Genomic DNA, 12,017 nt, shown 5'->3' on the forward strand with positions numbered 1-12,017 from the left:
TTCCAGAGTGGCTGTACCACTTTGCATTCTTACCAACAGTGTAAGAGGGTTCCCCTTTCTCCACATCCTTGCCAACACCTGTGGTTTCTTGTATTGTTAATTTTAGCCATTCTGACGGGTGTGAGGTGATATCTCGTTGGAGTTTTGATTTGTATTTCCCTGATGATGAGTGATGTTGAGAGTCTTTTCATGTGTCTGTTAGCCATCTGGATATCTTTTTTGGAAAAAAATGTCTATTCTTGTCTTCTGCCCATTTTTTAAATTGGATTATTTGTTTTTTGAGTGTTGAGTTTGATAATTTCATTATAGATGTTGGATACTAACCCTTTATCCAATGTGTCATTTGCAAATATAATCTATTCCATAGGTTGCCTTTTAGTTTTGTTGATTATTTCCTTCACTATGCAGAAGTATTTCATTTTGATCAAGTACCAATAGTTTAGTTTTGCTTTTGTTTGCCTTGCCTCAGGAGGCATATCTTGTAAGACACTGCTCCAGCGGATGTCAAAGAGATCACTGCCTATGTTTTCCTCTAGGATTTTAATGGTTTCCTATCTCACATTTAGCTCTCTAATCAAGAATGGGCATTTTATATAGACAGATTCAAAATGGCCTTCTAAAAACTAAAAGAGAGACAAAAGACTGATTAACCTAGAGACAGGACAGACAGGACTGATAATTTTTTGAGGTTCATTTGAATTATTTTCATTCTATGGATTCATATTAGAAAGTATTTATATTTTTAAATAAAAGATTTACCCCCAAATAATCATAATTTTCCTTAGAGTGAAGTCTGATTGAGATCTTAAGAGAAATTAATTACAGCTAATTCTCAGGAAGTTTTCAAAATACTATATCTGTTTTGGTATGGTGTGGACTAGATACAGGAAGATAACTACATGACCTATGAAGTCCCCCCACAGGTCTAGAGTGAAATCAAAAATTAGAAAACAATATTAACTTACCAGCAAAAAATGATCTATTCCTTTATTCTTATGTTATAAACACTAAAAGAATGAGACTAATAAGATGATTAAGAGTACCTAATTACAGTAGAATGCTCAATCAGTGTCATTGTTGAATATACTGGGCTATACATTCCTAGGGTTTTTATATTGTACCCATTAACGTTTTGTCAGTTAGTGGTGACTTTAAATTATATCTGAAGTACAATCTGAAGTACAACTTCAGATATAATCAAAGTCAGACTTCTTATACTTTTTTACTGTGAACTTAGTAAAGAACAGTCATTTCCCCTTGCAGTTCTATTTCACATAATTGCTTGGGATGTAAAATTCCCATTGCTTCAAATACATATCTCTTTAAATTCGGTTTTGTGAGAAAAATGAAAAGGAGTAGACTCAGGATGTATGACAGGCTTTACAATTTCTTCTTATTTTATTTTAATACTTTATTACTATGATTTTTGCCATTGCTTTAAAACAAATAAGTAAGACTAATTTCACAGGTAACTTTGTTGATGATTTTTTTTTGGTATTTGATCATTTGTAAATGGCCGTGATAATATACTAGCATTTATTCCTTAACTATAATCTACATTATTCAGCATGCTTATCATGTGCACTATTTTGACCAACTGTGTATTTATGACCTTGAGTAACCCTCCAGACTGGACGAAGAATGTAGAGTAAGTAGGAATGACTTCTTGGAATGAGAAATGCACAATCAAATTCTCTCACAGTCTCCTTATGATTATGGTCTGACTTAAGTTTCCCACTTTTTGGAGTCAGGCTAAAAGCTTCTAAGAAAAAGTTATTTCCATAACATGAAAGAAGAAAAGGGAAGTTCTTTAGGGGAGTTTTTCTTCTATAAGGTAAGTATTTTTTCCCAACAAATTCATGACAGTACCTGTTTAAGAAAGGTTATAAATAGTACACATTAGCTGGACTAAACCAGTCATCGAGCTGTACAATTAGCTGTACTAAACCAGTCATTTAGCATAAAGTATAGTTATGTATTTTAGATAAAAAACAATGACCATCTGAGTAATATGAATAAAATTATTGTATTCTAGTGTATTACTATTATTGCTATATTTTTGTAAAACAAATTTAGGTGTTTAGCATTATATATTATATTAGGTATCATGGTTATATATCATTATATTTAGGAAAGTAGCTTAGATGTTTAGTTACAGTCAGATATGTAGTTTATTTAGACACAGCATGTGTGCTAAAACACCATAGATGTCTTCCATAAAAGAAACAAAATGTCTCTACAAAATCAGAGCTCAAAAAAAATAATAGGGCTTAAGGGGAAAACATGATTAAGAGCAGATCATTCAAACTTATGAGATTTTGTGATTAGAACACTAATAAAAGCAGTAACAATCCCAATAAAAAAAATACTGGCCTAGTTAAACGTCTGTAGATGTTTGTACCCAAAGTCATAGCCAACAACTCCTTTGCAGTCTCAGACCCCAGGCCTTGTCCTTTTTCTTTTAAGATGAAGACCCTGGGGACATTTCTATCATGTCTTCAAATTAAACATTTGATTCATTATTTTAATACAAAGGGAAAGGTGTAAGCACAATAGTTTTGGGACATGTTAAACTAGCCTCTGCTTGCACTGAAGAAGGCTCTTAGGTCAATTTTCTGCATTAGTATTAATGTCTTCTTTTAATGCTAAGGATGTTCTATTTAAGTATGACGAAAAAGATGCCACTAATTGATTCAAAACATCAATATGGGGAAAATTTTGCATTAACTAACACAATTTTTGCATCATAATAACAACATTATTCCCTAAGTTATCAGTCACATATGAGATTATTCATGACAAAGAAACACATTAATTAGTGAAACAGAAGGTGTTTAGGGTATGTAGGCTATTTATGTATGGTATAATACAATGATCAGGTTTAGTGAAAAGAAGTTTTTAGTATGTTCTTTTTGTTGTCATATTTTTAAAAATAATACCCAATAGGAGATAAATTATTATGACAAACATTGCCACTTCTATTTCTGCCTTCGTAGGCTTCTTTGAGGATTTAATGCACTATTCTAAGCCATCATTTGTCAGTGATCTAACACATTAAAGACTTTTTTTTCTCCTTGGTAGTAGCTTGGAAATGCTCCCTAGAAATCATTTTAGGAAAGAATCCAGTTCTTATGTTGAGCAAGCAATTTAACAGAATTTTTAGTTATCATTTATCATCTGTGGGTTAACAAATGGACATACCTATATAAAACTATTCTGTATGTACTTTTCCTAGCAGAAATTACTGAAGCATTTAAACCTGTGTAAATCTCATTTATCTGTAAAACATTATTAAAAGATAGGCAAAGAGTACACTTGAATATTATTACTTGACTATGCAGGTCTCTCGTTTTATTTTATTTATTGATTTATTTATTTAATTTTTTTAACGTTTATTTATTTTTGGGAGACCGAGAGACAGAGTGAGGGAGGAGCAGAGACAGAGGGAGACACAGCATCTGAAGCAGGCTCCAGGCTCTGAGCCGGTCAGCACAGAGCCCGACACGAGGCTCAAACCCACAAAGTGTGGGATCATGACCTGGGCCGAAGTCAGACGCTTAACTGACCGAGCCACCCAGGTGCCCCAGGTCTCTCGTTTTAAAGTAATTTTTTAGAGGTGACTATATCCATTATGAAAATAGTCTTACCCCCACAAAGTTTTTGACTTCATCAGTCAGTGAGAAAACTTTGCACAAGTTTCCCGATCATTTATCCTTACTCACTTGACAGTAAAGAGGCAGGAAAACAAGCAAAATCAGTGGTTACAGCCAACAAAACAAAGCTAACAGAGTCCAAAGCAAAAAGAAGATAACTCAGTTCTGACATGAAAACAGGACATTGGTAGCATAAACAGTCCCTGTACAAAGAGGTGACACACACAGAATAGGCTGAGAACCATATTGTATAGTGAGGTCATGTTACAAAAGGGAGGCAGGTCTATAGACGTCATAATTATGGGAGAAAACCTCGGTGACATGGACAGAATCAACAGCATGATTAGAGTCTAGTAGGGGCAGAGCCAAGAAAGATCAAGGTACCCTTGATTCTCACTTCCCTGTTCAATCTAGTTTGCTAATAGGTACTTCTGAACACCTGTTCTGTGCAAAGCTCTATCTCAGATGTTAAGCTCTGGGACTCTCTTCCTTGAATAGCTATCAACACTCACTATATACTCCAAATGTCACAAATTTTCTTACTTTTCTAAAAAACAGGGATAGGAGTAGGGACTTTCATCTTACCCCTAGTAAATCTGCAGAAAACTTAGAATTGCCTAAGCATAAACCATAGGACATTAACCATTAATGTGATAAATAAAGCACACATTGAGCTGTCTCTGATGGCTTTTTACAAGGCAGCTATCTTCGAACAGAAATGTCATGGTGGTTATGTATAATGTGCAAAGATCCAAACTAAAACACAAGTAAATATAAGCGTGGCGTTGTAAAGTATACCTTTTCCTAATAAGGTCAGCTACTTCATAAGTAAATATAGCAATTACACTTATTCCTCAAAAACTAAGCTGAATTATTTTAAAAGGGAGGAGGAATATTCTTAGGAAAACCTGATATGAAGATCTCTGCATACATTTTTCTCTTATTTCTTTGTTCCCTTATCTGAGAGAAATTTCTGCAGAAAACAATGCAAAAATAACTCCCCTAACTTTATTCACATATACAATACTAGTAGGCAGGCAAATATAATTGTTTTTAATATAAGTAAGTCAAATCTTTGTGACTTGGGTGAATTAATCTGAAGGGGTAATTGTAAATCGTACTTTTTTAAAAGAACACAATATTGAAAAACAAGTATTCTTTCTCAACTATTTTTGGAAGAAACAGAAATAACTTAATATTGTCAACATTCAAAGGAGAGAGAGCTAAAAATGCACTGTATCAAACAGTAAATGGAAAATCTTTCACCATTTTGGAGGCTGAAATTTGAATTTAAGCATATTTAAATGATGTGTCCCAATTGTATAGAAATAGTAGCTGATGCAAGGTTAGAATCAGAAATTTTGTTTATCTGTGAATTTTGGTAATTGTGTAAATGCACATACATAAAATACTAATAAATTGAAAATTTTCTTATATATATATATACACACACACATATATACATACATACATATATATATATATATACACATACACATATATATACATAGAGAGAGAGACAGTTTTACAAGCCTATGCCTGACTCTTAAAAAGGGGAAACATATTTTCTAGATTAGACATGTGATATATTCCTAAAAATAATTCTATTCATTAATAAATTTGAATGAAATATTTTATTATAAATAAACAAATCCAAGAAATTTTACCTCTAGAGCTATATTGTCTAATGAGGGAAACGCTAGCCACATGTGAAACCTGAAATTTGTCTACTCTTAATTGTTAGAATAATAGTGTTTCAGATATATTGGTTGAAATAAAATATAATATGAAAATTAAATTCACTTGTTTTTTCTTACTTTTTTATTTGGCTACTAAAAATTTCCAAACAACATATGTAGCTTATATGATATTTTAGTCAAACAGCGTTGCTCTAGAGGGCCAAGCTGGATCATTATGCATAAAACACATGAAACTATTATTCTAAAAATCTAAAGAGTTAAACAAGATCAGATTCTTTGGGAGAAGATATTATCTCTTCAGTTTAACCCTTCACTCAGGCTTGTAAGATTAATTAAACTAGTCAAGTCTTTGTAAGTGGAAATAAGAAACAAGATTTTAGCAAATTAAAAACCACAAAAGGATAAGATTTGCCATGTTGAAAAAATGTATATTTACAGCTCAAATGAAATTGTTAATTTTTGTTTGGATGATTCTCCTAGGTACACATTCACTGGAATCTACACCTTTGAGTCGCTTATAAAAATCTTGGCAAGAGGGTTTTGCTTAGAAGATTTTACATTCCTTCGTGATCCATGGAACTGGCTGGATTTCAGTGTCATCGTGATGGCGTGAGTATCTTTGAAAAGTTGTTAAACTCGAAGGAATGAAAATAGTTGTAGCATCAACCAGATTGTTGTGACATATTTTAGTTGTAGAGTGTTCTTATTAGCCAAATTAACTATATGCCTCATATGTTTTGAGAATACACATTAGAATACATATTGCAAGGTAAATATATCTGGTAAATGAGCAAATAAACAGAATTACTTTCATGTCATAGAGTCTTCCACATCATCAAAATGAAGTTATGCATTGACTCTAACACCTTCAACTGTATTTTGATTACTTTTATAAACAAACTTGTTAATATTAGTGAAAATTACATTGAAATAAAGCAGCCTGCCGCTGAGGCACTCTGAGTGCTGTAGCAATTCCATTTGTTAAAGTCAAGAGGCTCTATATGCCAAACCCAGCTTTCATTCTTTATTTGGAATAAACTTTGCCAAAATTATCAGTAACTCTGATTTAATTCTACAGGTATGTAACAGAATTTGTAAGCCTAGGCAATGTTTCAGCCCTTCAAACTTTCAGAGTCTTGAAAGCTCTGAAAACTATTTCTGTAATTCCAGGTAAGAAGAAACTGGTGTAAGACGATAGGCTCCTTTTATCTCCAACTTTTCTTGTGTATTATTGTGTTGTGTGTGAACTCCCTATTACAGATATGTGACAGAGTTCGTGGACCTGGGCAATGTCTCAGCACTGAGAACATTCAGAGTTCTTCGAGCCCTGAAAACAATTTCAGTCATTCCAGGTGAGAGCTAGGTTAAACACTGGGGTGGACTTTAAATACACTGTAATATTCAGGTTGAAACCACACTTATGACATTAAACTTGTTTATTATTCTTGTTTGTCAACTTCAAGAATGCCAAATGATGTTTCCATGCAGTTCAGTTCCTAAAATTTTAGAAATTACATACTTATTTATAAAGTCATCTGAGTTTAACAGAGAATTGCATGAGTGTCTATAAAAGTACTAGTCTGCCCTAGTACATGTGTGCACTCTCTGTCTCTCTCTTCCTTTTTGCATTTATGATGTAAAGTTTTCTCTTTTACAATCTGGAAAAAGCTTTGCTAGCATGCCTTTACTAATTGATTTGGGTTTTACCATTCACTGCAGGTCTATTCTGAAAATAGATCTCCTTTTATAAAGGAGAAAAGATTATTATTGAACAGCATGTACCTGGCATGGGATTGTTAGTATTTTCAATTCTTTTCTCCTCTGATTATAGCTACATGGAGGCTGGTATAAAGAATGGGTTGGAGGGAGACAGCCTCATGAAACACAAAATCTGAAATGAAAAGTAACTACAAGTTCATCTTTAGGTGCTCATGGCAACATGTAAAACCACAGGCAAGAAAGCTTCCTGCCTAGGGGTGCCTGGGTGCCTCAGTCAATTAAGCATCCAACTTCGGCCCAGGACATGACCTCACGGTTTGTGGGTTTGAGCCTCACATTGGGCTCTGTGCTGACAGCTCAGAGCCTGCTTCAGATTCTGTGTGTGTTTGTCTCTCCCTGTCTGTCCCTCCCCTGCTCACACACTTTCTCTCTCAAAAATAAATGAATAAGCAAAAAAAAAAAAAAAAAAAAAAGCTTCTTGCCTAGATATTTACACTTTCATTTTAAAATCCCCAGAAAGCATACTATTCATATATAAAACCTGCTTTTCATCCATTTCCCAAACCATCTGGCTATCCATTAAGCTCTGGTGTCTAAACAGCCAAGCAACAGTTTATGGGAAATGAGAATGTGTGTGACTAAGAAGATACACATTGTGGCTTATGACACTATTCCTTGGATGACCTATTGTTGTCTCTCCTCAGGTTTAAAGACCATTGTGGGGGCCTTAATCCAGTCCGTGAAGAAGCTTTCTGACGTCATGATCTTGACTGTGTTCTGTCTGAGCGTGTTTGCTCTAATTGGTCTGCAGCTGTTCATGGGCAACCTGCGGAATAAATGCTTGCAATGGCCCCCAAGCGATTCTGCTTTTGAAACCAACACCACATCCTACTTTAATGGCACAATGGATTCAAATGGAATATTTGTTAATGTAACAATGAGTACATTTAACTGGAAGGATTATATTGAAGATGACAGTAAGAAATATTGCTACATTGTTAACCTGAGTGTTGCTGAATGATTTTTCAACTATAAATAGTTGAGGCTGTGGGGTTGAAGCCATCTTTGTAAATATACTTTATTGTGTCCACTTTGAAAATAACTGATAGTCAAACTCTAATTTATTCCTAATGTCAGTAGGATTGATATGAAATGAATTAGCTAATTCTTCTTTATATTAACAGGTCACTTTTATGTTTTGGATGGACAAAAGGACCCTTTACTCTGTGGAAATGGCTCAGATGCAGGGTAAGAAACATGATATAAAAAATGTAGAACACTTTGAGAAAAAGCAGATAGGAAAAAAAATACAAGGGTATTCTTACATGTAGATTGTAAAGAGTAGCGCTACCTACCTAGGAAGTACCTTCTCTATGTTACTGGATTGCTATTAATTCTAAATTCACAGCCATTAAAATCACCCCTCTGGGTGAAGACCTTTTTTCCTAGAATTCCATAGTTAAGATGTACCTGATTATTACCCCAAAGTGTGAAGACCCATAGTCTGTTTTTTCTGTAAGCCCATCAGAGCTGTTTAATAAATACAGGGAAGAAAACACAATATGAGCACATTTTGATTGATAATGGGTATGTGTTGATGTGATGAGCTTTGCTGTGGCTGGAAAAGATCCAGAATATAACATGATCTTCAGGGCAAAAGCTCATTTGGCAAATTGCTTTTGAGAGAGTTGGTTGTTCTTGAAGTAGCATGTGCAAAAAAGCCAAGGGACAGATACATGTCAAAGCCATGTACAAGTTTGAGTCTGTATACCTTACAGTTCTTTTGGTCACATTCTACAATAAGGGGCACTTTAATATCTTAGTCATCCTGCTGGTCTCTCATACTTAACATATTTTCCCAAGGGGATTAAAAAGTGATTTTAGGTCAGGGTATAATTTTTTTTAGAAGTGAAGGACAGCAACATTAAGTGACTCTTAAACCACAAAACTTACACAGAACATATTTTGAGTCATCCCAGAAAATGGGAAACTTGTATGGCCATAAATATCTAAGCGCATTATTGAAAAAGTGTATCAGTCCCAGAGATGGTGTTGACAGGGGGAGAATTGTTTTCCTGACGTTTTTCCTAACCTTTTTTTTAGGAGAGTGTAGTAAATAAGAGCATGAATTCTAGAGTTTACATATACTTGGAATCAAACCCTAATTCTGACATTTATAAACCCTGACTTTGGAAAAATATTCTAAGCTCTCTGTATCTGAGTTTATTTATTTTTAAAATGTGGAAAGTAATATTGTCTCTTAGGGTTGTTATGGTGATTGATTAAGTAGTACACATAAAGTACTTGGATTAGCACCTGGTCTATCATGAGCATTTAGTGCACTTTAGGTATTATTATTTTATAATATTATTATTATTGTTAATATAAAAGCCTAGATAAAACTTTAGAGAAGGTTGGATGATACATACTTTATCCCTATTAAGCCATAATAATCATTTCTCTTTATTGGGTAGTTAGTATGCATTAGGTGATTTATATGGTAAAATTGATGGCCACTATTGTTAATTGTCAAATAAAATTCTGAAGAAATCTACCTAATTTCAAGACTTCCTATAACACTACGGTAATCAAGACACTATGGTACCTGGGAAAGAATACATATACAGATCACTGAAACAGAAAAGAGACAGCACCCTGCCCCCCAAAACACAAAAATAGACCTACACAAATGTAGTCAACTAATTTTTGACAAAGAGGAAAATGCAGTGCAATGGAGATAGGAAAGTTTTTTTTGACAAATGGTGCTGGAACAATTGGAAATCCAAATGCAAAGAAATGAACCTAGGTGTAGATCTCACACCCTACCCAAGAACTAAATCAAAATCAATCATAGACCTAAATGTAAAATACAAAACCATAAAATGTATATAAGAAAGCATAGAATAAAATTTACATGACTTCAGATTTAGTGATAAGTTTTAAACACCAATAACAGAATCCATGAAAGAACAAATTGATTAATTTGGACTTAATTAAAATTAAAAATTTCTGCTCTGCAGAGACGCTATAAAGGGAATGAAAAAACAAGCTATAATTGGAAGAAAATATTTGCAAAACATGTATCTGAAAAAAGACTTGTATCCAAAATATACAAAGAAAGTACTCTTAAAACTCAGCAACAACAAAAAACCCAAATAACTCAATTTAAAAGCAGGCAAAAATCTGGACACCCTATAAAAGAATATATACAGAAGTCTAATAAGGATATATAAAGATGCTAAACAACATTTGTCATTGGGGAATTGAAAATTAAAACAAAAATGAGTTACTACTATATATTATATACCTATTAGAATGGTTAAAAATCCAAAAAAACCTGGCAATACAAATTGCAGAACAACAAGATGGATGCAGAACAATAAGAATCGTCATTCATCGCTGGTGGGAATGCAAAACAGTACAGCCACTTTGCGAGACAATCTGGCAGTTTCTTACAAAATAGACACAGTCTAACCATATGATCCAGCAATTGCCCTACTAGCTATTTAGCCAATTAAATTGAAATTTATGTCTACACAAAAACATTCATGTGAATATTTATAACAGTTGTATTCATAATCACAAGAAACTGGGAAGCCTGGGTGGTTTAGTCAGTTAAGCATCCAACTTTTGATTTCAGCTCAGGTCACGATCTCACAGTTCATGACATTGATCTCCATATCAGGTTCCAGGCTGCATGGAGCTTGCTTGGGATTCTCTCTCGCCCTCTTTTTCTGCCCCTGCCCTGCTCATACACATGCACACATGCTCTCTCTCTCTCTCTCTCTCTCTCTCAAAATAAATAAACTTAAAAAAAAACCAAAAAACTGGAAGCAATCAAGATGTCCTTTAACAGGTGAATGGATAACTGTGCTGTATTCATCCAGTGAAATATTACTCAGTGATAAAAAGAAAATGAGCTATCAGGCCACAAAAAGACATTGAGAACCTTAAATGCATATTAATACATGAAAAAAGCCATATAAACAAAGCTATATTCGTCTGATTCCAATTACGTGACATTATGGAAAAGATCACAATAGAAATGATTTAAAAAATCAGATTTTCAAAGGTTTGGGGTGGGTTGACTGGGTGATACACGTAGAATTTTTTAGGGTGGAGAAATTTCTTCATGATTCTGTAATGATGAACACAAGCATCTGTCAAAACCCACAGAACTTTACAGTACAATGAGTTAACACTGTATGCAAATAAAAAAAATAATTTGTCAGTTTGGGTATCTCTGGTTGAAATACAGAATGTGACAAAGGGCTATAAATATATTTAAAATGTATAAAAAAAAAACTGAAGGAAGGAGTGGGAGAATAAGTACCTATCTAAGCAACTTTGGAAATGAGTGGAGTCTGTAAGACAAAGGCAAAAACCCTGTACTCTAGTTAATAAAGTTGTTTCCCATGTTAGTTTGGATTAACAGTCCTGAAACAACTTTGCATGTGTACTGGTATTGAACAGTTAAGCATATAGATAGCAGATGATGGAAGCAGCCAATTTTTTTTATCTTTCCATTTATTTAAATTCAAGTTAGTTACCATATAGTGTAGCATTGGTTTAAGGAGTAGAACCCAGTGATTCACCACTTACATATAACACCCAGTGCTCATCCCAACAAGTGTCTTCCTCAATGCCCACCACCCATTTAGTCCATCCCCCCATCTACCTCCCCTCTAGCAATCCCCAGTTTGTTCTCTGTATTTAAGAGTCTTATGGTTTGCCTCCCTACCTGTTTTTATCTTATTTTTCCTTCCTTTCCTCTATGTTCATCTGTTGTGTTTCCTAAATTCCACATCAGTGAAATCATATATATTTGTCTTTCTCTGGCTGACTTATTTTGCTTAGCATTATACCCTCTAGTTCCACCCACATTTTTGCAAGTGGCAAGATTTCATTCTTTTTGATCGCTGAGTATTTCATTGTGTATATGTAC

The 12,017-nt window shown here is 34.0% G+C and overlaps 1 protein-coding gene across 5 annotated transcripts in view; it reads left to right on the top strand.

Moving 5' to 3' along the window:
• Window positions 1–12,017, top strand: part of LOC132670865 (sodium channel protein type 3 subunit alpha) — a 114,366-nt gene that overhangs the window by 38,118 nt on the left and 64,231 nt on the right. For 4 of the 5 annotated variants that reach the window (XM_060621292.3, XM_060621293.3, XM_060621295.3 and 1 more), the window contains exons 1-5: window positions 1,566–1,648; window positions 5,834–5,962; window positions 6,614–6,705; window positions 7,777–8,049; window positions 8,257–8,320. In XM_060621292.3, coding sequence (XP_060477275.1) covers window positions 1,569–1,648; window positions 5,834–5,962; window positions 6,614–6,705; window positions 7,777–8,049; window positions 8,257–8,320 — 638 coding nt within the window. In that variant the 5' untranslated portion in view covers window positions 1,566–1,568. Of the gene's footprint in view, window positions 1–1,558; window positions 1,649–5,833; window positions 5,963–6,613; window positions 6,706–7,776; window positions 8,050–8,256; window positions 8,321–12,017 lie in introns of those variants that run through there. The other variant, XM_060621297.3, reaches the window with a different exon arrangement.

The sequence above is a fragment of the Panthera onca genome, chromosome C1, assembly GCF_046562875.1.
Source record: "Panthera onca isolate mPanOnc1 chromosome C1, mPanOnc1 haplotype 2, whole genome shotgun sequence".
NCBI lineage: Eukaryota > Metazoa > Chordata > Mammalia > Carnivora > Felidae > Panthera > Panthera onca.